The sequence below is a fragment of the Pleuronectes platessa genome, chromosome 5 (genome assembly GCF_947347685.1).
Source record: "Pleuronectes platessa chromosome 5, fPlePla1.1, whole genome shotgun sequence".
Classification (NCBI taxonomy): domain Eukaryota; kingdom Metazoa; phylum Chordata; class Actinopteri; order Pleuronectiformes; family Pleuronectidae; genus Pleuronectes; species Pleuronectes platessa.
Genome location: NC_070630.1, coordinates 7,393,388 through 7,420,049, shown reverse-complemented (window position 1 = coordinate 7,420,049; position 26,662 = coordinate 7,393,388). Strand labels below are relative to the sequence as shown.

The 26,662-nt window shown below is 42.5% G+C and overlaps 1 protein-coding gene across 1 annotated transcript in view; it reads right to left on the bottom strand.

The window, feature by feature from the left end:
• Positions 1-6,912: 6,912 nt before the first annotated feature.
• Positions 6,913-26,662, bottom strand: part of traf4a (tnf receptor-associated factor 4a) — a 33,761-nt gene continuing 14,011 nt past the window's right edge. The window contains exons 2-7 of the mRNA XM_053423466.1: positions 15,897-15,948; positions 13,286-13,390; positions 12,943-13,104; positions 11,774-11,935; positions 10,741-10,896; positions 6,913-10,039 (exon numbers count right to left, since the gene is read on the bottom strand). Coding sequence (XP_053279441.1) covers positions 9,407-10,039; positions 10,741-10,896; positions 11,774-11,935; positions 12,943-13,104; positions 13,286-13,390; positions 15,897-15,948 — 1,270 coding nt within the window. The 3' untranslated portion in view covers positions 6,913-9,406. The remainder of the gene's footprint in view (positions 10,040-10,740; positions 10,897-11,773; positions 11,936-12,942; positions 13,105-13,285; positions 13,391-15,896; positions 15,949-26,662) is intronic.

Genomic DNA, 26,662 nt, shown 5'->3' with positions numbered 1-26,662 from the left:
AAATGCTCTGAGTGATTCCCCCTGCATATCTATTATTAAAAAAAAAGCTTGAGCAGTAAATAAAACTGCTGTACCGTAGAGGGTTAAGTGTAAAGTGGGTGTGACTTGTGATGCATGTTTTGATGTCGGAGGTGGTGACTCCACATGAGTAGGCATTGAGGCTATGTGAGAGCACCGTCCTCTGCCAACAGCAGCTGCTTGTGGGGGGGGGGAGCAGTGATATCTGAGCCGCAGCACAGATGTGGGAATACAGCTCAATACAAGTGTGGGTGGTGCTGAGCGTTTCAATGCAGTTGGGTCAAAAGACAAACCACGCTTATTTGAATAACCCTTCCTTGACCGCGCAACAGCAAACACACATCTGTAGCCAGGAACAAACACACACGCACACACACAGACTGATACTAAACACGCAGACCCCCAGTGGAGACATCTGCTTGACACTGAACTGAATGTGTTTACTCCCCCGCTTCTTTGAGACAACAGTGTTGCCATTAGGGGCTCAGAGAGACTGGGAAGCCATGTTTGGAGGATAATCTTGGGCAGACCATCTGGTCAAGATTTCCTCTCTTTTCTCTGGATTTCTGATTTCCTCTTTTTCACATGAGAGGCATGAAAAAATAATATTCTTTCGGAGCCTTGAAATACATCTGAGGCGTCGCAGGGATTTAATTCTCTTCCTCAAATGAATAACTGAACAGCGTTTGTTGCAGACAGGGCAGCTCGTGCAGCAGACCCCAGCCAGCGGTGAACTATATAATCTATACTTACACTATTACTGATCACTTGCAGTCGCTGCTGCCCATCTGGACATTCAGCAATCCCATTCCCCTCCCAGTATAATCGCTGGTGACACAGGAATTTAATCTAGATATCTTGGTGATGATGAAAGTGGTTGTAATAGGATTACTGGGCCTGACATGAGTGTGACATGGCTACGACAAGGCATCACTCAACATTGAATCATACCACGGGCGGGATGAAACGCTTTTACCCAGGACTGTGTTTCCAATGGAAGAACATGATATATAAGGTTATTCCCACAAGTAAACATCAGAATCTGCAGTTTATAATACTGAATGATTGTATGGAGGTTTTAGCTGCTTAACCACAAATCATTTAGATGAAATTTGGGATTTTATTTTACTTATTTTATTAACATTTCAGGTTACAATTTATTTCCATTCACATCTGAGCTTTTTAATAATAAGCCAGTGTTCTTAAAGCTTGATTATGTTCTAGGATCCAGATCAGTGATTTCAACTTTGCAGTTTGCAGATCTTTTTACATTATTTCATGATAATACAAATTTAAGATGAAAGAAAATAAGGAAAGCTTCTTTAAATTCAAAAATATCCCTTGGACGTCACTCTTAGCTCACCCATACATGCTATTTATCCTACAAAAAAAAAATCTGCAGCAAATGGGAGTTAAAAATAGGCCAAAGACCACAAAGGGTCTATTTATGTCTGGATTCGAAGCTCTTAAAGTCGTCTTCCCTTCTCATGTATCTGCCATGTGGCCTTTTACCATAGGACCAGATTATGGGTTGCATAGTTGGAGCCACAGAAAGCCATTACTTAGGAGCTGAAGGTTGGAGTTAAGATTATCTGCAGGACTTCAGACCAAAGACATTTGTATCCACAGGGTCAACATAACACTGTGTTTAACACTGAGAGGATTCTCGGGGCAACGGTTAAATCCAAGATTAAGCTAATTCTGGTTTGTGAGCATTTTTGTGAATTTCTGGGGAAATCTTACTAAATTCTCCCATTACCAACAGTGTAATAAGTGCTTGACGAAGAGCACTGGCAAAAGCAATCAAAGGTGTAAATGATTAATAAAAATAATATATACCTGGAATTAGCTAATTTTATGGCAACCTAGAGGCTTTGGAATCAAGTTATGAACACAACACTGACGTATTATCACCTCTTAATTAAATAAGAGTTATGTGTGTGGATACCTGGCAAATTTAGCCTACATTTCACTCTGTTTTGGTCTCCACCAACTCTGGAGGCAAATATATAACAGTATAACCCGGATCACGAATGGTGACCAGGCCCTTACTGTTAGAACCTCCAAATAATGAAATCCATTGATAAATATCTATTGATTTAATTTCAACTTTTCTTTCTTTCAGTTAAGCATTTGTTAAGAAACATGCTACATGAGGAAATTATTGTTTATTTGTATTTTATACATTTTATGACACAACCATGTATTATGCACAAACTGTATTTGTGAGAAAAATAGAGGAAAGAGGTTAGACCTTTGTTCCCTGCATTACCAAAAATTCTGAACCACCTGTGGCATTGATTTTCTTCCGTGCACAATGTGTGAGTTTCGTTTGAAGCCATTCAGGTCTGTGAAATTCTCAGAACAGACCTCGCTCTCAGTGTTTGGCATTTTAATGAGCATCCTTTTCAAGATAAAACAGCAGATGTTTAACTTTCACGGTCAGGGGCAAAGCGTGTGCAGAGAGTTTGCGGCTTGAGTCGGTGAACCTGAAAAAAGGCCCCGGCTTTGACCGATGCTTACGTGAGTCAGCATTCATCATGACAAATCATCCTGGCAGCATGTGAGCCTCTGGAGGTTTTCTGGTCACTCGCATCAAAAGTCGCTGTGAAAGTCACTGTGACTGAACTATGTGTCCTTGTGCCTCTATTATTATGATACATTTTTCTACTACTCAGATTTCATTCATATCCATACTTATATCTAAACCTATGTTAGCCATGTACTAATGATCTTTTAGCTGTTTTAAGTATCACTCTCACATTGACAATTACCTTTTTTGAGTGCGAATTTATTAAATGCGTTGGTCGACTTACGTGCAGTGCCTCTTGACCTCTAATAAACCATTTAAAAAAGCTTATAATGTTGTAATAATTTGATATATACAAGGTTTATTGATGAACTCTTTGTGTCAATCTGGAAATGCTTTCCCATAAATGCTGTTTCCTGTTTAAAGTTTAAAGTTTGGTTCAGTTGTAAAGTTAATCTGTTTAAACTCCAATAGTGGAAATAGGAAGCATTACAGCTTCCCTGCTCCTCTACATGTCACAGACACAGTGTGCAGACAAGCCAACAGGCTCTCACACCTCTCTGGATGTCTACATCAGAGAATCCTCACAGAGGTGCCAAACACCGGATGTCTCGTAAAAATACCCTCAGAGCATCAAGGCTGAGTAAAGACGAGTCTGAAGAAAATTAAGGTTTGCGTTTTGAGGTAGACAGAGAATAACCCAGATATACACAATTTATGAAAAATATTTGAGGACATACACTTTCTGATTCAACCCATTTATAGATCATATATTAATTACGTAGCATCATAATCCTTCATATGGAGCCATATTTTTGTCACTTGATGATTTTAGAGCAATTATTCTCTTTTTTTTTCATTCATTCAACCAGGTAATCTCAGGATAAAATCCCTTTTTAAAGAGAGACCATGGACAAAAAGACGGCATGAATGTCATCAAACAAGACAACTGTCACACAATGCAAATAAAAACAATATCCAGCAGATAAAAGTATTCAGTTAAGATTAAATTAAAGGGAAAAGACAAAACCAAAAGTAAATATCGGCACACAATTTTCCTGAAGTGTGTAATTTTGAATTGTTTGGACAATATTGATATCAGTGATGTGTTGGACAACCAAAACTTGTTTGAATTATCTGTTTGCCAGAAATGTCTCAATAATAAAATATTATTGGTTATTACTTGTGTGGTTTTAACTTGAGGTGTTAGATTTACTCTGCTTCTGTTTAGAGGAATCAAACACCTTGTATTTTAAGCACATTCATAACAATCAATCAGATACTTCATTGTTGTGTGTGTGTGTGTGTGTGGGTGTTTGGCCTGTGAACACCTCCCGTGCTCCTCCCTCGCAGGCTGCTGTGTGTCATTCCATTAATCCAGGTCAGGAATTGATCCAGGCCCTTGCAGCGAGCTACTGCTGGCAAGTGGCCATGGAGGGTCTGACTGACCTTTAACCCTGGCCACTGATTCTGGGCTCACTTGACTGGCTTTAAAAAGTGAAATGAAAACTATCAATCAATGACTGGAGGGATGTAGATCAGAGGGAATGCATAAATCAATACGTAGGAGAGGCTGTCCTCCCTTTTCTTTCCGAATAATAAATCTTCCAGCTGCGCTTGGCTGGTCCTTTGGCGTTCTGTGCTGCAGCTTCTGTTGCAGCAGCTGGGTTCTGGTCCATCAGTGAGTCAGGGAATCTAAGAACAAACTGTCACTGTTTATAATAAAATATGCTTAGTAAGAAAGGTGTTACGGAGCATTTGATTATGTTATGAGTTTATGAAGGGCTAAGAGATAATTAAAGCACTCCATATCTTGATATGTGGAGTTGTAAAAGCTCTTAATTCAATTTGGACATAAGAGTCTGCATAAAGATATTATTCCATTCAACAGTAGATGTTGCACAGTGAGTGAATACAGCCAGGCTCTAAATAAATGACATGACTCATTCCATGCGTGGTTAAGGTGTTGGTCTCGGTTTCAGATATTTGTAATGATTTATGGATAGCATATGTGTTAGTTATCAGCATATTCAAGAATGACGTCCAATTACACCTTTGCAGTGATATTAAATCAGTGAGTCACATCTATTACCCTTTAGTTTCGAGGAACGGGAGGGGTGGAGACGTTTGAGAGTGACGGAAGGTTTGTTGTTGAATAATTCATGGGAGAAATATCTTTATAATACTCAAACATCATGGAAAAAGTATTTGGGTATTATTTTATATTTTTGTCATTCATAAAATAAGTCCTTCTTGGAAGAAATTGTGCTTGCCAATTACATTACCTAGAAAAAAAGAGCTACAGCTTTTTCTATCAGGCAAAAGTGATGGTAGCCAACAAAAAAGGAGATTCATTTAATTTAATTTGTAAATAAAAATGTCATGAGTTACGATAAGATGAAACTTTATTGATCGACACACTAAAGGGAAATTCATCCAAGACGACATCAATATTTTTTAGTTTTAGGTCAAAGTACTGAATAAACCTTTGTGCTCAACCAGTCAGCCTCCTGGCAGGTGACTGGTCCGACTCGTGAGTAAACCTCTCCTGTGCAGCTCGGGTGTTTTCCACTGCTGTAGGACACCAACACACACTAATGTGCAGAGTGCAGCTCCCACCCTGCTTCAGTTCCCGCACTGACAGGCAGAATTCTTCATCCTCAGTACGAGGCACGACAGCACGGCACCGCTTCATAAACCACAGCTCCTCTTTGATGTGTAGTGTTTTCTTATGGGCGAGGAAGGCCTCATGGGTTGGGCTCTTCCCCGCTTCCACCACCACCACCACCTCCTCCTCCTCCTCCTCGTCTTCCTTTTACTCAGCTGGCATCTAACTCTCAGCACACGTTGACCAAAGGTTGGGTGAGCTCACCAAGCAGGAACAGCTTTATTGTGTTCAAAGTGTGCGTGAGATCGTGATTTCACCTGTAAATCATTTACCAAGCATTGGTGGGGGTCATTTGAAAGAGAGAAAAGCCAAAGGGCAGTACTGTACACTGAGCTGCACATGGCTCTGCTCTGCTTGGGAAACGCTGAGATTTCAAACAAGTAATTATCTGTTTCTATTTTCACCCTGCGTTGCCTCAGAGCAGCACAGGGCTGCTGGTTGTACGCCCTGTGCCAAGAAGTGTGTGGTTGTTAGTATGGCTTTTGGGTCCCATACACTTTAACTCCAGTCATTAACTTTTGGTAGGTGATTGTCCTGACCAGAGGACCCCTCCCTGAAATGAATGCTCCCCCTCACAGCAGGGGAAACTTAAAAACAGCTTGACTATTGGCAATATCCTCTGAACGCAAATGACAGCAGCAGAGGAAAGTCTTGTATCCTTTGAACGGATCTTGTTTTGATATTTGAAAGGACACAATTGCACTGAGAGATTTGCGATTACAGGTTTTTAAGAAGACCATCTAATGTACACTAAGTGGAAAACAGGACTGTGGAGCGAAGGACCTCTCGCAGCCTTTACGTTAAAAGCTCATTTTCCTTTTCCCCCAAATCCGTCTACACTGAACATCATCCAAACTGCAAGCTAATGCAAACTGCTGGCATGGCTTAAAAGCACTGCTGGGGTCTACTTCACTTCCTCTGCCCCCTTTTCCTTCTCTGCATCTCGAGCGGAGACAGTAAAGACTTTCAGAGAAACTGGAAAGGAACTGCTTTCACCTCTGCTCTGGATCTCTGAGTGGGTGGTGAGGTGGAAATAAAGCAGATTAGCTCCTGTGAATTGATCAGATAGTGTGTACGGAAAACAAAACCAGTGCCTCGTTGTGGAGAAGAGTACGTTACTGGTTTACACGAATGGTAGTGTGAATGTTAAGTTAAGTAATTAGCCTCATCATCAAGTATTTGGTAAAATTGTTTGTTGCTGTGTTAAAAGGTACCTTGTAGTAACTTTTGTGATTTTAAGGAAAAGTACACAATTTGATATTTGGTGAAGTTTCCATCTGTCAATATCAATCAGTTTCCAAGAAAGAAAAGGAACATTTTGATTTGTAAGGACTTTGATACAAACACACATGAAATATTGGTATCACTTTCATTTTAACCCATATTAATGCCTTTTGTCCACTATTTGCCCTTCTTGGAAATATTCATCTAATTTACAGTCAAAGTTCAGCTAATTTAAGGGCAATTTTAAGAAAATATACAAGGAATTAACTGCAAAAGATGGAACCAGTAAACACACACATTTACATGTCTGAAGGAGTTTACTATATATGTTATATTGATGTGAAACCTTTAGTATCGATCATCAAAATACAAAATCCAACACAGATGGGAAGATTGGACAAGTTTTGAATAGTTCATGTGATGAAAAATGTTCAGAGTATCTCCTGTACAAAATGCCAACAGGTAAAACAACTATAATATATGGTATTTTATTTCAATGAAGAAATTGACAAGCACTCATCAGTCAACATATTAAAACATTTGTGCCGTCTGTGCAAACCCACATGACGGCTCCTTAAAATAAATACTTTTAAGAGGAAATAATACAGACAGAATATGTGAGGCTCAAAACCACACGGACAAACAAATTATCCAAATGTCCAAGAGACAAAAGGGTCTGAAAATTCCCAAAGTCAACGCGACTCTCCAACGAAAAAGTGTTTGTATAAAACAGCTAGGTACTTTTAAAAATACAGAATCTTACAAAAAGTTTATTTTTTTAATCTTCTCACTTCTTTAAATCACTGTAAAATATCAGCTGGTATTATGACAAGAAATCAGGAATTTGTCCATGTATAATAATAATAAAAAGACAGAATGTGCTTCTGCATTTTTACAAAGTATTCACATACGTCATGAGTGTACTGTATCATCAACGTCCTCCGCTGCGATGGAGACGGGTGTGATGCACGGAGCGGCTCCCTCAAACCGACTTCCTGATCACTGAGCAACAAAAGGTGCAGTCAGTCCCCAGACACCCACACATTTGCAGAGACCATTTCACAAACCGTCTTCTCAGACAGTTTCCGTGCACCGTCCATCCCCAGGCAACAAATCACCTCACAGCCAAGTGTTCATTGTCTGTTTTCGGTTACATTATCAAACGTGTTCACATTTTCTCCATATAAAAACAAAAAAACCTTTAAAAAAAAAATCAATTCTCCTCGACAATTTGTCAACTTTCAAACTGTCCAAAAACAAAGAGACAAAGTAGCCATCGATGGGAGAGGGTTTCAAGAATACAGGTTACAGTACAAAAACGTGGTCCAGGTGGATGCACATGAAGCATGCATGTGTTTATGTTGCCCTGCTCACCCTCATGCGAAGACATACTGTATAAAAAGGCCACATGGCTTTTCCTTCACTATTAAATGCAAACGCGTTCTCCGACAACTGGCATCTTTGTCTGCTCTGCTCATCTAAAGATCAACGAAAGGTGCTTTTCTCTCCGACTCCTCGTCAATATGAAGTCTGTGTTTAGTGAGCGTTCTGCCACCAGACTGCAATCAATTGAACTCTTGGCAAGACAGCGAATAAGCGCATTTTAAATCAAATCATTTAAAAATCTTTTTTAAAATGTGAATCTACGGCCAGCAGGCATTTGGCTAAGGTTAGCTTAGCATAAAGACTGGATACAGAGAGAAACAGTTAGCATGGCTCTGTTCAAAGGTAACAGCGTGTCTTAAGTATGTTAGCTAACCTGTCATACCCTGTTAGTTGAATCTATATAAAAACGATAGCAAGTCGGTTATAATGTATACGGAACAAACTAAATGTGTTATTTAGCTTCAGTGGTACTATAATAGAGATTTTCCATTCCGTTTCTTGGCTTTATGCTACGCTAAGTTAAGCGACGCTGAAACTACATCAATCAGGCATTTAGCTTAGCTTAGCATAAAGACAGGGAACGCTCAGCAGCTAGCATGGCTCTGGCCAAAAGTTAAAAAAAAACGCTTCCTTCCACCACCTCTAAAGTTCATTAGCTAACATGTTTTGCATTGTAAGTTGAGTATGTATAAAAACCAAAACAATTAGCCTGTTGTCAGCGAGGGTGTTGTATTCCAGTCCTTATGCTATGCTATGCTAATCTAAGATATGATCAATTAAATGACTGCTTGCTGTAGCGCCATATTTTAACAGACAAATACGATAGTGGTGTTGATCTTCTCATTTAACACTCATCCAAAAAAATGATTAATCATCTCTTTAAAAATACAAAAATCACCGAAACCCCCCCGAAACCTCACTCCTCCGAAAACATCGATTTATACGTCTGCGTGGCCACAAACCTCACGAGTCGTCTTTACCAAGGGCCGTGTGTGTGTTAGGATCAGTGGGAGGATACTGTACGAGCATGTAAACAAAAGGCAGTTGGACTTGAGCATGAGTCTGCTGAGCTCCCTCTTTACATCACTCCAGATAAAACAGGACGTCTCCAGCCAGCCTCGGACTTTCTCACTATTCTAAGTGCTGAGGCTCAGTGAAGCCGATCACCCTTAATTTATATCATAATTTCCCCCCTCCATAATCTTTAACATCTGTACTGCAGAAATAACAACAAAAATATAACTTAAGATAAACTCTCTAGGCACTGTTTGATTTCCAAGGCTTTGTGTTGTAGACTGTGATAAAAGGTCAGCAAACAGATAAAAAAAAAAATAATAAAAAAAAGGAAAGCAGAGAGTGATGGTTCTGCAGACCAAACACTTTATCCTCTGTGATACATCGAAGTCCTCTGAGTCAGCTCACACGGCCAAACAGACTTGTGTCCAGCTCGGTGGTAGAGAGGCTGTAAGGGCAGAAAGTATCTAAAGGGTGAGTGTATAGAAGATTTCAAGGTTAAGCGTCAGTTCCAGTCTTTAACCTGTCGTCCTCCTTCATAAAAAGAAAGAACAAAAGGTCAGATCTTAAGCCATTATCTTCTGGGGGATCTCTATCGAAGCCTTGATGAAGATGCAGTTGTCTCGGACGTAGTTCCTCTTCTTGATCTCTTCGTGCGAGATGAACTTGGGGTAGCCGAAGCCCAGGGTGCTCTCGTCCAGCGAGTTGCGGGTGCTGCTGGGTTTCTGGAAGTTCTTCCAGTTGGGGTCGGGGTTGAAGGTCTCGGTGATGTGCTGGGGTTTGGAGAGCGATGGGTCGCTCTGGTCCATGATGGAGAAAGTCACCTTGTATGAGAAGGGCCACTCCAGCAGGCTGTCGTACTCTCCGGGCAGCACGCGGATGTAGACGGAGAGGTGGGAGCCCTCGCCACTGCCGTTACCGTTCAGGAACGCAGACACCTGCAGCTTGTAGCCGTAACGGTGAGTGTAGAAGGGCGGGCTGAAGAACTCATGGTTGCTTCGGATTTTGGCCTCCTGGAGCTTGCGTGAGTAGTCGCTGAGTTTCCAGATGAGGACGCCATCGTGACTGACGGAAAGCTCCTCCATCTCCCTTCGCAGCTCCAGGATCTCCTGCCGCTGGCGACCCACCAGGTTGCACATCATAGTCAGGTGAGCCTTAGTGGTGTCTTCCAGATGACGACTGATGGCCAGTTTGGGGCACTGCAGGAAAACGACAGAAAGATTATGTAGAAACTGCTAAAACGGAGACTTTAAACTATATGATTACATTCTGTCAAAATTACAAAATGATAAATCAGGCTAATTAGTGTGTTTTCAATATGATGTGATATTTTGATTTGAATGGTATAAATTAATTGTATTTCTTGATATCTGTAATATACAATAAACAGTTGAATACTGCATCTATTTATGAATCTGCTGTCCTCTGAACATGATGAAGATGTGGACACGTGGATCATCGGATTTCATGATGAGGCTGCTGTTCAGGAAACATGTCTCTACCATCTGTAAATGTTACACGTCAAGCTTTCCAGATGCTTCGTAATTCTTAACAGAGCGCCGAGCTGAAAACACAGAGAATGATCTGCCGCTCTTCCTCGAGCGTGTCCACATTTTCACAAATTGACGTCAGCTTCAAAAATAGACGGAAATGTGAAGTCAGACTACAGAAGTGTTGCTCTCATTAAAACCGACCCTACAGGCAGAGCACTGTGTGTTTTAAAGAGAGAGGAGAACCATTACTCTGGAAACGGTGAGTCGAGGATATGTTTGAAATATAAGGGGAAAATGTCCGTAAACAACTAAGACAAACAGGCCTGTCAGTTGATTAGCATTTATCAAACGCAGCCTTAAAATGAAACTTCGTTCCTCTAGGGTTAAATAATGTAGATCAGCTTTACCCTGTGTTTGCAGCCGGCGTCTTTGAATGGGCAGAGGACGAGTGCACTCCCGCAATTGTCCTTCACGTGATTGGCCAGGTCCTCTCGGGCGATGTTGGGAGTCCCGCACTGGTTTGGGCACTGGACAGGAAACCGAGGGCAGTGGTACTGGTGGTTCTGTAGAGAAATCAGGGACATTGTTTGAGTGACGGCGGGAAGTTCAAAAAAGCATGTGGTATAAAAATGAGGAAAAACTAAAAGAGCATAGAAAAATAGAGAACAGCTGATCATGCAGCATGAAGCCAAAGAACATACTTGAACATTGCTGCCAATAACACATTCAAAACCTGATTATGAAATTAAACACGCAAAACAGAATTTGTTTTATTCTTGCTTCTCTAATGAAATGATTGTCTCCTTGCCATTTTTAAAGTAAACCGAGAAGCTGTGGGTGGTTTAGATTACTGGCTGAACAAAGAAAGCAATCTGAAGAGGTCACCTCCTGGGAGATTGCAATGGCCTATTTTCTAATCTATTTTCTGATGTTGTAAGAAATGAAATGATTAATCAGCAGATGAATCAATATTCAACTCATCTTGATTAATAAAAGAATCATTTAGGCTGTAAAATCAATGGAAAATATCCATCCCGGTTTCTTTATCCAAAAGATTGTGATATTCAATGCTGCAACTTTGCTTGAAAAAGGCAGAAAGGAAATCACTGGACTGTGACAAAAACTGCTTCAATAAAACGAATCAGATGACATGCTCTTAAATCACTGCGTCCAAGACCGAGTTATTATATCTTGGCATCTTTAAATGTGAGGGAGGGGGGAGTGCTCAGCCTCTGGCCAGATGTGTGCAGAGGCAGATGTGAGCTCACACACAAACGCACAGACAGCAGAGCACCAGCTTCCACCAACATCCAGCTGCCACAGGACAGAGACACCATGAATCATGGGAATTACAACCAAGTAATTTCACTTATGAGACTGTGAATAATCTGTGAAATCTGTAAAAAAAAGTTTCTTATTGTAAAACTGTGTGAAACTGACCTGGATTGTGTCAAAGACAAACTCCTTGCCACAGTACTTGCAGGGCTGCGTGCGCTTGGGACACTCGGCCAGGCTGTGTTGGGACAGCAGCCGACGCATCATCCTCGCCCCACACTTGTTCTCACAGTAAACGCTCTCCTGAGGACACACACCCGTGTGGTTCTGGGAAAGGAAAGAGAAGTGATTACGATTTGGAGAAACAAATACTATCGATACAGCGGCTGTTTACACAAATGAAGTTTCTATTATTCAGTTTTCATGGCGCCAAACTGAATTTTCTAATAAAATATATAGTTCTTGGAAAATGAACAAAACTATAAACAATCTGTATTCCTTATCAAAAATGAGTTGAGAAACTTTTTTTAAATCGGCAAACCTGAAACCAGCATGGCAAAGGAAAAGCCTCGTACAAATGTTTTTAAAATGTTCATAATCAAATTTATTTTTGTTGAAAAAACTATAACTATTTATGTGGATTTTCTTAAGACAAAGTATCGATAGCATGGTCACTTTAGTATTGGTGTCAAAACTGCTGAAAGAATTACTTGATTAACTGATCAACAGATTTTAAATCAGACCCCTTTTCTAGTTAAATTTTTATTCATTTTTTTTTTTCAAAGCCACCAACTTTTCTTCAATGCGATAATTTGTTTATTTTATCATGTTTTATATTATCTTTGGGTTTTGTGGAAGGAAAACGTTAAGCGTTGACCTTTTCCTTTTACTCTATGGACTAAATAAAGATTGATTCATGAGATAATGGATCTGAATGAAAAACATTAACGTGAATTTCCAGTGTGAAAGCCAGAAGGTGTATTAATGCCCTGTAAGTGTGTGTAGAGGGAGACCACAAGGGCCAGAGTAAACAGAGGAGGGCCAGGTTGGTAAAAATGACTGAATGGTTCGTGAGGCGACTCTGAGGAAAACACATTCAGTATGAAAGAGCCAGTCAAAGCTTCTTTCCTTCTGTCAACATGTTCCATTTCAAAATAGGCCAACACTCTGAAAACACTGACACGCGTGCGTTAGACCTTCCTGCTGTTTTTCACAAAGGCAGCTTTCATATAGGCACGGAAATGATGAGGCGTCACTCTCAGTTATGTACATCAAGCTCCTGCTGGGGCCCAACGGGAATAGAAAGAATAAAAACAGGTGGAGTAGGTGTTTACCTCGTAGGCTTCACCGGTAAACTCGCTGCCACAGAACTCGCACTTGACCTTGCGCTTGGGGCAGTCGTGCTGCAGGTGGTCGGGCAGGTCGCGGCGCGTCAGCTTGACGGAGCAGCGGTTGGGGCAGGGAATCACGTTGAAGGCGCAGGTGGAGAAGTGGCCCTGAGGGAGAGACAAACGACAAAGCCGCGATGTGTCATCAAACTTTGACAAACACACGACCACATGTTAGGCGCTGTGCCAGGCTGTTGCCAGAAAACAACACGGTGAAAGGGGGTGAGGGAGGGGGCAGCACATCAGAGTGTTTGACAAAACAAGGAGAGAGCACATTGAAGCTTCTCACCTGCAGCTGCTTCATCTGGCCGGTCCAGCGGCAGCCTTCCTCACTGTGGATGCAGCGGATGGGCAGAGCCAGGATCTGCTGCTCTAGCTCTGGATCCGGGTAGATCTGCGGAGGAAGAGCAGGATGAGGTCAGTGTGGGAGATGATCCCGTCAATTACGCAGAAGGAAGACTGTAACATGGCAGCTTCAAACAGCACAGAGTTGTATAAATGCTATAGAGTATAGACTAATTAAAACCTGCATTTCCAAGGAAAATCTTCTCCTCTTTAAGTTAAATGAGTGTCACTGGATTAACAGAAAATTCACAACACTGTTTGAATTGTTTCAAGGATTAGGTTGGAAATATTCGAAATTTTTGTTATTGTTACCAAATCTCATTAGCAGGCCAAAACCGATAATGAAATGATCCTATTAATATGTATTAATAAGAATTTCCTGTGTATCCAAAGCCTGATACATCTGATATTAAAACAGACTCTCCTTTAAAACCTGTGCTGATTCCTTCATTATGATAAACATGGTGACTGTAATTTATTTTGAGTCAACCCCACAATTTAATCCACAGCTGAAAGTAGTTCCCAAAGAAATTCACAATTTACTCTTATATGGCTCAAGTTTAGTTCAAAGCTGTTTAAGGAAATTAGTCAACATTTAAAAGATGATAATAAATATTTCTCAATCTTCAGTTGGACACTAGAGAAGTCATACGGACTGACAAATTGTTGGTTATTATATTTTCAAGGGATTTGTGGTGTATCTCGAAAAGAAAGCAAATTAGCATATTTTCCAAAACATTGAGCTACCGCTCAACAATTGAACATATTGAGAACAGAATGTCACTGCAGTGATAATGACTTGGGTTATGCGTTTATGGGACCTTTGAGAGAACGAGCAGAGGAAAAACATAAATTTTTCCTCGGTCACTGAGCTATGGGGATGAGTCAGTTTTCTGCCCAAACCCCCCAAATCCTCCCCTCCAGCCCGCTGTCCCGAGGACTTATAGCTCTGCGTGGCGTCTCCATCCAGAGCTGCTGTCACATGAGCAGAGCGCTATAGTCAAACAAGAAAAGCCACTTCCTCCAAATGTCAAAACAGCCCTCTGAGCAAATAACAGCTCAGAAGCTGCTCACCTGCGCTCACGTGTGTCTCTGCGGCGGCACACGGGAGGTGTCTCCAGCAAATGAATGTGCATTTGGAATATCTTCTACAATTAAATACTTCCATTACTCATAGTTTGCAGCTGCTGTTAGGACAGAGCGCAAATAAGTGCATAAAACTACTTAAATATGCTCTACATATAATCTAATGCTCTTAAGTAAAGCACATATATCACTCCCATTAAACGCATGCTTGGCTTCTGTTGCACGCCACATATACAGTAAGCGCTGATGCTATCTCGCTGCCATAATCACATTCTTTGGGGAGAAACAGAGGGAGGAGGAAAATCCTCTAAAGCAAACTGAAACACTCACTCATTGTTCCAGTCTTCGAGTCTGCAGGGAGACTGCAATAATGACCTTTTAATAACTTAGTCGTAGCCAGAGCAGGGGGGTTAAGCTCTTTGGAGCTCTAACTTGGGGGGGGGGGGGGTACTCTGTCTGCTTTAGCCTCTCTTAGTCCCACACTGCTACAACTAATACTACAACAGCAGCACGGGACAATCCTTTAATTACCACAACACGCTTCTTCTGTTAGAGCCAGGTTGTGTTTGTGCATGTTTTGGAAGGACAGTGTGCTGTGATCAGCATAATAACCCTGACAGAAGACCACCAGCGAGGGGTAATTTGCAGGCGACTTTGAGGCCTTGGTAAATAACAACGTCCGACAGGTGTGCCCTGAGCACATCCTTTCCTGTGGAGCCTCCCTGCTATTAGAGGCGCCTCCATCGCTTGCAGCGCAGCATGCAGACCTGTGCTGATGCCCCGCTGAGCCTGATGAATCCCTGGGTTGATGTGTTCACAGCTCAATGGCTAATGCTGGCTTAAGCTAATGACATTAAAGTTTTTATTGTAAAAATTGTAAATTCAAAGTCACTATCCCCCAAAAAAAAAAATCTCATGAAATCGCAACTATGTCTAAATCTAATGTTGCAGGATTATCTCTATGTAGCTCTTTGATTTACACTGTTTGCCTAGTTTGCTTGTTTGTTTTAGGTTCTGATGTTATTTCAATTATTTTAGCATTTCTAGCTCATGTCTGGATCGTAGGGCTGCAACATTGCTCTTTTGGCCCAGGGACTTCTTGTCTAGCCCCGCTCTCATTACCATCATCTATCGGCTATACAAAGTATGGGGCCCCTGATTTGCAATACAGCTTTAGTGTTCAGTGATAATTAAAACTTTGCTAGCATGCTAAAAGGCTAAACTAAGATAGTGAACATGGTACCCTTCTACAAACAAGCATGACGGTATTGCCACTTTAAGTATGTTAGCATGTTGATATCAGCATTTAGCTCAAAGCACAGCTGGGCGTCATAGAGCCATTAGCATGGATGTAGATGACCGTAGATAAATAAATCTTTGATTGTATGGATAGAATGATGATGAATTGGTGGTTGGGTGGATGGTGTGAACAGTTACGTCACATCAGTATACTGGGTGTAAACTCTTACCTTGGCATAGTCCAGCGGTAGCTGATCCTCTGGACACTTGAAAACACCCTCACTGCAACAAAACAGAAACAAACATTTTGTTATTAATGGAATCACTCAAAATAAAAGCCTGCAGAAGACAAACACAAAAAAAAACTCATCTCTACGGCGTGTCCAGCCATTTTTTAAATCAGTGCTCAGTGAGATTTATATCCTTGTCCCTGAGTGAACACAACCAGAACTAAAAGCCTCCTCTATGTCAGTCTGTAAAAGCAGTGCTGTCGTGTCCTTAGTTGTATTCTGTCTCTTCAAACACACTCTTAATCTGAGGCGTTCTACGACTCATCATTCTGTATGACGAACAAACACACACTCACAAGCACACACTGCACAATAAAGTCAGATCTGTGAGTGACTGGCTGAAACGACATTCGCTCTTTCATCTGCTTCTCTCTTAGAGGACACCTAGATCTGCACAGATTATTATCCCTGAAGCAGGAAGAAAAAACTGTCGCCTTCTATAGTTTCTTTCACAGCTTAGAGTGTTTGATTTTTTTTGTCCTTGTTTCAGAGTGGAGATAAGATTGTGCCAGTTACTACAGGCTTCTGTCTTCCAGAGAATAAAGCAGTGTAAACCTTGCCTTCATGCTTGAGGCTATTCCTCGGGATAAACAGATGATTTAGCTGATTTGCTACAGTGAGTGTGAGACAAAGTTTCACGCCCTTTTTCTTAGTTCTTCCATGCAGCAGTTGAACCAAAAATAAAATCTAAACTCTTGTTTTACTATAGACCACTGTGCAGTGTTTGTGGTGCAGCAGAGATGTCTTCACTGGCCTGTTTTAGGGCCAAATGAGTGAGTTCCATGGCTCATTAGGGTAGCCCCCTCCCAGAAAGTCCCTACCCTGATGTCATCATTAAATATTCACACTAATAGAGGCAGAACCCACGATGGGTGAGCTGCTACAAAGTGTCTGAGCTTCTGGCTGCACCGCAAACACATCCAGACCCACCAAGGTGAGCTAAAAAAAACTGAAAAGTCAAATCGGAGGCTTATCTCCTGGGATATGACTAAATATAAATAAACAGCACTTTTTGTATCTCACATGAAATCTACTGAAGCCAGACACAGCAAGGATGCACAGAAACATGCTTTGTTCAGAAGTCCCAGGCCCCGAGGCTCGATCTGACCTCACGTGCAGAGAGGGTCTCCATAACCCCCACCATGTCTAAATTATGTTTAGACTCATTAAGGGACGACAGTGTGCAAACACTAAGAATTTGCCTCTTGGTGCTCTAGTTTGGTTCGCTGCAGTGTCACCTGACCGCGGCTCCCAGAGGCACCGGGACATGTGACAGGGCAGCAGTGCATGTGTACCTCGCCCCGTCTACCCAGCTGCTGTGAAACCAAGGAGTATGCCAAAGGGGGAGGGGGTTGAAGCAGAGTTTAGGCCTGAGGTGGAGGGAGCGTTGATGAAAGAGGGGGGGTGTGAGGAGGGAGGTTAATGCATGACGAGACGGCAGTAATTCTCCTCCATTAGGGTCACTGTGTCAGCAGGGAGCTGGAGACCAATTAACAAGCCACGACGGGCTGTAAAAGAGGGTCAATCGATGAGAGCCCAGTCAGCATCACATGTGTAGTGTGAAATCATCCTGCTTTCAGACATGCACTGAACTCCGCAGCTCCTCCGTGTTGTCTCCGGAGGAGGTGCACGTGTGAACGCAAATGTCCGAATGAGACGCTTCACAGTCTCTGCGAACTATCTCCGCCTGGCCTCCTAGTGTCATGTGGGGGATCCCCGCGATGGATTCATAATAATCAACAAGCATGTGACGTAATCTAGCGACTTTTAGCTTAATTTCAGAGAGGTGAATTCTGGGTACTGGGTGAACTCCGCAGCCAATTCTCCAGACTGTACCCACAGGTCATGTCTTAAAATGGCTTCACGGTACTCAGCACCATCACCGAGGAACCATCTCACTGTTTGAGAAGTAAAGAGGGCGCCGACTGCAGCAGTAAGAGGAGATGGGAAGCGACAGGCTCTCAGCTCCAGATAGGGGACAGCCAGAGGCCCCCGTCCAGCTCGGGCCCCGTATCTGATGCACAGAGAGGCGGACAGGCGAAAAGAGCCGAGTCACAGACTGTCAGGATAATTCATTCCCTGGTCGCAGAGTAGCTCCCGCAGCCACACATTCATGTGTTTGTCCCCACTGCTGCTAACACCCCTCCGCTCCCTCCACCGCGCGTGACTCCAACTCGCTGCCGCTTCGGGACAGCACATTAGCAGTGAAAGGTGAGGCCGATGTGAAACACAGATCCAGTCCAATTCCATCCTTCTTCACCCACTAACAATTTATCTGACTCGTGAGGACTTTTTAGGTGAGAGGACCGAACATGGCTCACAATAACTGAACATCACAAATTTGAATGATTGATTAATCTAATAAATGTATTTTTGTCTATAAATGTAAGTAAACATCAGTAAAGACCTGCAAGACCCAACATAATTAACACACTACGCTATGAATATTAGCATGCTAAGGTTACCATCTAGCTTACTAGCACTGTTGCCACTTGATAAAATGATTAATTATCAAATTGTTATAGCCCATTTAACTTTTGTATAGAAAACAGATTAATCTTCTGTGAAACATCAAATATGTTTACAACAGCTGAACACAAAAAGATACAAATTCAGTTTTACATGAAAAAAACTCTTGAGTTTGGAGACATTTAGAGTTCAGTTGAATATTCTGGAGAGGTTCATGAGTAGATAAGGCGCAGCCCTGATACACTTAGTTAAAGATAAACAAAGTTGTTACACAAAGTTCAAAGGAAAAACTCCTTTATGTAAACCCCCACATGTGGGAACTTGCAGTCGGCCTCTTTTAGAAAAGGAGTTTCTCACTGATGCTTGTCTACCACAGATCCCTGACTGCAGTTCACACCCTGGTCAATGATAATCCAGGGCGAGAGGCTGATAAACTGCTGTTTCTGTGTCTATCGCAGCGGAGCAGCTTAAGACCGGACAGCCTACACAGTATAATGCAATCACCTCATTAAAATTTCATTGCCTCCTTGTGTCTCGCTCATACCGTGAGAGCAGCGGCGGCTCTACAGCTGCTCCGCTGCGGTGCACGATCATGTGTAAACCACCTCGAATTCACTGTCAGACAAGGGTACAAACATTACCATGTTGTGTTGACTTGAAAGAAACACGCGTGGACGTCTGCAGGTGAAAGGCACCTACTATTCTGACCCATTACTGCTCTGGACCCTAAATCCCTCTCCCCTCTAATTACCTCCTCTCCTCCCTGTCCTCAAATATTCTTTTCAGGAGCAGATTAAACCCGCCGTCCATTCATGCAGCTGATACCACGAGGACAGCCGTCACAACATGCCTCGTCACGCTGCACACGGCTCCTGACAGGCAGACGGTGAGACGCACAAATCCCTCAGGTTTAATCTCGCTGGTGCACAGCGGAGGGGTGGTGCTCAGGCGACAGCGACCGGGCTGCAGGCCACACAGAGAGGACATGTTGTTGACAGGTCGCCTCCTCTCAAAGCACGACCACTGAGCGACCTTGAGGCCTAACAGAGAGACTCCTAAACAAACCTTCCTGTGTTTGCATTTGGGGCGAGCGGGGCTTTTCGAGACACACTAAACAAACTGAATCGAAAGCATGAGGAGCGGTGGAGAGTTCGAGTGACTGTGGCACACTCTAAACAGACCCACGTCCCACCAGGTGTTTTTCTCATCGACTCAAATAGCAGAGGGATCCCTGAGTGAACTCCCCACTTATCTCCCCCCGGAGCTCCCTACCAGCTTTTGTGTTCATCCTCGTGCTAAACCCTTTTGTCTTTTCAAGTACAAACCAAAGATTAACGTTTATATATGCAAACAAACCCTTAAATTCCTCCAGTGCCCTCCGTTCAGACTCTTGGTCTCACATACAGAAACGTCTCCTCTCAGGAAGTTGGCATAAAAGAGGAATTTTGTCTCATCTCAGATAAGAGTTTCTATAATCCCTCATATCCATCTGGTTCTGGGTTTATGTCTTTAAGACTGCGTGCAGTCATGACTTCCTGCTTCTGAGCCAACTATTCTGAACACTAATGAGAGCGGATAGTAAAAAGACAATATAGAGTGAGTGAGGGATATTTTTCCATAATTATCAGTCTGTGATGTCCTACATACTTAATGTTGCTTCTCGGTCAAATCGAGACATTTGCTTATTTTTTATTAAGATACATATATAAGCAAGCTGTTTCCCCCCCGTTCCCAGTCTTTGTGCTAAGCTAAGCTAACTGCTACAATGCCTTTCCAGCTTCAAGGAATATGTCCCAGTTTCCCACTTGAGGTGTTATGTTCATATTTGAGACAAAAGTGATTAATGAAGCCCAACTGAAACCACGTCAACAGATTTATTTAAACCCAAACGCTTTATAAACTCAAATAAATAGTCATAGTTTACTTAATGCAGAATAATACTTCTATGCAAACTGGCAATTAGTGAAGAAGTAATTAGTGTACTTCACTGGTCTTTACTGAGATTAAAATTATATAGGATGTGCAACGTGGGACACTTTAATTATGGAAACTTCACAAAAGACAAAGCACAATCTTTTTCCAAAGATTTAATAGTTCATTTTTCCGAGCAGTCTCTGGAGCTGTCTGACCACAACCCACAATTTGTCTTAATTTCTTCCAAATGTAAATATCTGCTTACAGGCAGCAGAAATGAAGGCAGTTCTGTTGTGTACAGCGATTTGGGACAATAAGATGAACAGTACGCCAAAAAAAAAAGCACATTATAGGCACAAGAAGAAACCGGTTGCTAATGGCCCCTATAGATTGTGTAACTTCTTCCACCCACCAACTTTAAACTCTCCAACCGTCAACCCTAAAAAACAACTTTCTCCTGCCAGCAGAACAATAAAGCAGCAGAAGGTGTTGTAGCTGCAGAGTCTCTCCCTCTCATCCTCAGGACTGTCTGGATTAACGCCCACATGTGAGCAGACCAAAGAGCCCCCCTCCCCCCCGTAAATGAGGTAAACGAGTTCGAGTGACAAGGCTGGAGCTTCCACCTGTGCAACCCGATACGCCGGGAGCGCGGAGCTCCCTTCGCCCACGGCTGATCTGGCTCTGAGCCGCGCTCTCCACAGCCCTCTCATTTGTCTGGAAAGGGAGGAGCAGGTCTTACTTTCACAGAGAGCGTGATGACACACCGGCCCACAGGTGGATCTGCTGCTCCTCCACAGACTATCTTTGTGGGACGTTCACACTGAGAGATGCTGTGACAGCTGCTTGTGTGGGATTGAATACCTACAAGATAAGCCGTCCATATCTGGGGTTTGCTGCAGATTATATTGCACAAGCTCACTGACGTTTGTGGGCTGAGCTACGTCTCATAAGAGCGTGTGAAGAGACGAGGTTAAATCTCAATTGTTGAAAACTGTATTATCAGTAAAAATATTGCACTGTAAACAAAGTTATGAATATCACCGGATATGAGACTTGTTGTTGTATTAATACTTCTTCCAGCACCTTGCAAGGAATCTTTTGAATTCTATATTATGTTAACGTTCCTTTCTATGGGTAACTTTAGAGACTTAATGGAGGTTATTCTCTGTGTGTTTAATCATGTTCTTATCTGTTTTAATTATTATTATTATTATTATTAATTACTGACCACATTTAATTTGCTATTTGTTTCAAGGCAGGCTTCAGAAAGTCTATAAAATTGGGTAAAACTGAAATAATTGCTCATATAAATGATCCGAAAAGGACAGACAACAGGAAAACAAATCCAAACTTCAAATGTGTATTCTATTCCGATGAGAATCAAAATCTGACAATATGTTTTTAACAGAAACTGGTTTGTTGAAGTCTGCGTTGGACACCTGTCCAGAACATGACACCTGTAAAATCCCAAGTGATTTCCTCTGCTGGTCACTAACAGCCACTGGCAGCTGTTTCTTATGAAGTAACAATGGCTGACAGTTTGCAGGTCATGGTCATCAACGGGACAGATATAAATTACATCTGACTCAGTGTCAGGACGACCTAAAAAGACAGGCGGAAAATTGTTACTGCTTCCGAGGGCGATTACACTTATCCGTGTAAATCCAGCAGAGCTAAACTCGTACACGCAGTTTGAAATCTATAGTTTATGTTTCTTTTTCCAGAGAAAAAAAAAACAACATGTTTTTGTTGTGTTGCTTTGCCAAAGCAGGAAAAAAAAATATATGATGCAAGTTGGAGGAAAGGCACTACTACGAGAGAGAGTGTCTGTGAGGGGGTGGATGTCTGGCCTCTTTCCATGGCTTCTTCTCCAGCAACCCATGTTACACTCACTGGGACCAAATGTGGACTAAGACAGAAAAACCCATTAGAGGATGGTTTCACGATGAGCTGCACTGACACTACCTACACAGACCTGAACAAAAGAACATGGGTTTTACTTCTGCTCTGGGATTTGGCTCTGTTGTAATATTCCCATGTGAAATTCTTCATAAACACACAAGCTCTGTTAGATCCCGGCTGTGAGGCCACCTGAGGCCGGCCTGACTCAAGCCGTCATCACTTATGTAATGATATTCATTTCTCCTTGCAGTTCACCTCACCGTGCTGACATTTGTGAGCGCGGGCCATCTGTGAGCGAGCACACACGGCTATAAAGCGTCCAAAAGGTTAATAAAACCTCTGTTAGTTTTTCTTAAATGTCAGCTTCGCAGTACAGGAGCCTGTACATTGAGTGATATTACTGCATACTGTACTGTGTGTTGTTTAACGACTGACTTTGTCTAGAACGTAACTTTAATTTCCGTGTTAATTTTCATTTAAGAGTCCAGATTATATCTTGTCTGCAATAACATGTGCCAATAAGATATAGACCCACAAATATGACATAAAATTAACAAATATGTTAATTGTGTAATAAGCCTGTTGCCATATATGCTTCGGCGCTAGAATTACCCCTCTACATGAAAGCAGACCCACATTTCCTGGATGGAAATATTTGCTTACTTCAATGTTTAGGTGAAATCAGTCATTCGGTTTGAAATTATGAGCAATTAGACGATGATTCATCAAACCGCCAGAGGTGCAGCACTGACACACTGTAAAGGAAAGAGCCACCTGCCAGAGGACGAGCTGGCAAAGAGAAAAAAGAGAGCGGGAGGAAGGGAAGAGGCAGGAAGGATGGATGAATAGATGAAGGGAGGGTCACAGGGAGGATGAGCAGCCATCTGCAGGCTGAACACAAGCCTGCGAGATGCCATAATCCATCCTTAAGTGTGAGAGAAGGGGAAACAGTTCCTACAAGTATTTATAATCCCCCCTCCCCCTCCTGCACTCCTCCTCGAGTCTCCTTCCATCAGTCTAATCGGGCTTTGACATAGAGTCTCTCTTGGGGAGGGGAGGGTTACAACATGAAATCGTAACCCGGCTCCTTTAGTTTGTTTCCATTGATTTTACGAGTTTGGAGCAAACTTCATCTGGACTTCACCTCCACTGCACCTGGAATAATATGAGTTTAAAGGAATAGTTACACAGATGGACTACACTAAATGTGGATTTCTCAAAAAGCTAGATATTCCTACATTTCAGAAAGTATAACATGTTTTCTTCTTAAGTTTAAATACTGATCTGTATTATGAGAGGGAAAAGGCCTGTCCCATCAATTGCATCGAGAGCCGAGCTCATGCACGCACAAGTGGCGTCACCCTCACCCCCACAGTAAACGGTGGGGGGTGGGGGGGAAGAGAGAGAGAGAGACCACCAAAACAGAGGCGTACGCACACGCACGAGGGCCCGACGCCGCGGACATGAAAGCAAAGCAGCGCTTGAAAGGAGCAGCCTCACGTTTGATCTGGTTGAAGGGCTGTTTGTGGGGGGGCGGGATGGGTGGAGGACTGCGCCCCGGAGATCGATGAAAGTCCTGAGCTTTAACATGTCGCACATGTGGGAAGAACCCACCGGTCTGTGTGAGGAAAGTGCTAAAAGCTGCTGTCAAGGTTGCAGTAGGTGTGAAACGCCCCAAACTCCATTTCACTACCCGCTGTCACACGTTGGTGAAGACTCAGATGCTGTGAAGGAACGAGAGCGTGATGGAGTGGTATTCGGCAACTTCAGGCCAAACGGAGGCAGCTACGTGCTATACATTTCTCCAGACGCGGGTGATTTTTAGCCGTGTTAATCACAGATGGCTGGTCTAATTTTAGCTCAGCTTCCGAGGGCAGATTTCTGCTCCGAAGGGGGGGGGGCGATGCGCAGCGACGTCGGCTGGCTTCGAGGAGCTGCAGCGCTGCCACACTAATCCTCTCGGATGCCCGCACTGGACGGAGGGGACCCGAGTTTGCCAAGGAATTGCCTGGCCTGTTAAAAGAAGGGCCGCCTGCCAACTGTATGCATATGGCAGCCGGAAAGGCAGTGGTAGACACGGTCACCTCATTTTCCTTCAAACAGCATTAATGAATCAGCGATCGGAGTCACAATCATCAAGAAGCACAGCGTGAAATCGCCCTGCGCTGATACAGATTGAATGCGGAAGCAGCTGCGCACTTCAGGTTATTGTACAAGCCGTCTATCAGAGTGAGGGGAGGGAATATGTGCATTTCAATCAGCGTGTGAAGTCTGCCATAATAATTAACGTGTGTCATTCAGAGATCAGAAAGCTGCTAAAGCTCAGGTGTTTCATTTTCAGTTCTGGCATCCTCTGTTCTGAATTTACACAATTATTTCCCATTTATCAACCATTTACTTTATTAAAACTTGATATGAATTAAAACTACGCTCAATTACGCTCAATGAGCGATTATTCTATGCAGATATGGGAGCACGACTAATCTTCTTAAATACAAGAAAGCATATTTCCCAAAGTGTAGAGGAATTTCTTTAAATTACAGTATTTCAAATCTTCTTAGAAACTCCTTAACGAGCTCATATGGTTGGTCGGATAAGCATATTCTCTGCCATAAAACATATCTGTTTGAACACACTTCTCTGGTTATTATAGTTATCATACTGCAGGAGCTGAGAAATCAGTTCTTCATACAAACAGCAGAGTCACACAAGATATAAATTGATGTTTCTGTTTAAGCATCCGGAGCGAAGGGTGCAACCCTGAAATATGAAACCTCCGTCAGTCGTGACTGGATTGAGATTTAATGGAGTGTCTCTATGATCCTCCTTCGCAGTAATAAAGACTAAAGAAAAGAAAAAACTCCAGACACAAAATCCCACCAGGCGTTTGCGTTAAAAAGCCATTAAAATTCAGAAAAGGATTTTACATCCAGAGGTTTCATGCTCCGTTAACCAATTAAGACGCTGTGTATGAGGTCATCCCATTGTAGGATCATTCACAAGCCGTTACCCAAATTAAGCGGTTCCGATTTCAGCGTGAATTAAGTATCTGGATGCTTTTTTACGTCAGTCTCAACTCCCGTGAAGGGGAATGTACCAATGGTGTGTCAGCTGCTCCGAACGGCACATTATTCCTGCGCAGCAACCTCCTCTTGCTCTCTGTGGTGGGGTTTGTTTTATGACTTCCAGAACCGCCAAGATCTCTTTCAGGCAGCCCAGAAGCCAAGAGGGACAGTTTCTCTTTAAAGAGAATTCACTCCACACTTGGCCACCAGAGCCGGGACATTAATCAGGGGCCACTTAGAGGTAAAGTTTTACGATTTAGCACCTATAGACACATGAGCTCACGCTACCGGGACAGGAGAGGGACGAGATGCTGCTTTGCATGCTCTCGTCATAAATCAGATTTTATGCAAATGGTAAGCAGAATACTTCAGATCGTTCGTTTGTGGAGTCGACGCTCAATACCAAAGCCCACAGCAGACAAAGAGGACTTTTGTTTCTGACGTGCACAGAACTACTGAGCCTCAGAGAGACAAAGCTCTCGTCGCCCTTCAATTAAAACCGCTCCTTTATTGCAGTGTGATTGTCACTGCTTTGAAAGGAAGTGGAGAAGAAGTGAGCATGAAAACAAGATGAGAGGAGAAAACAAAACAATATATATGGGTTAAAAATTGGGTCAGTAAGACTTTGAGAGCGTCAAGTGATCATATTTTTTCGTAAACTTTGAAACAAATACATAGGGAATTCAAGTTTGTTCATGTGTAGAAAAGATATCAAAATAAGACAGTTGTGATTTAAAAATAAGAATACATTAAAAGATCAGAAACAAACTGTGTGTGAATCTGAGGGTCCAAAGTCCCCACATCGCCTTTGATAATGTAATTACAACTTATGAAATTTGACCTTCTTTTTACACCAGAATCTGAATGGACGGTGACAATCCAATCACATAACAGAGCTAAACTGTCCAATCAAAGGGCAGACGGCTGGTCTTCTGTCACCGAGGTGCTTTTGAATACACACACATCACATTCGAAGGGTTTGTCATGGAAGAGCCCATTGTTGTCCATCGTGAAAATCTAATGCTCATTCAGGCATCACATCCACCTGCTTCTTGAGTGGAACTATGCTTTGTAATTGGATAGTCGTTGTCCAATCACACGTAAAGACAGGGTCACAACCTGCACTTGTAACTTGAGCGTCGCCGTTTGGGAACTTAAAGCGTTTCATGGTTTTAGAGCTTTTACTTATGCACAGATGTTCACAGAATCACTTCTTTGTGTAACATTACCACTCATATCATTCTTTCAACTATAAATATCCAATTTGAACCGTTACTGACATTTTAACAAACATCAACCGCAACTCTCAGTTGAGGGAATACCTTCGCCAGGTCCAAAAAGTCCACTTAAAGTCAA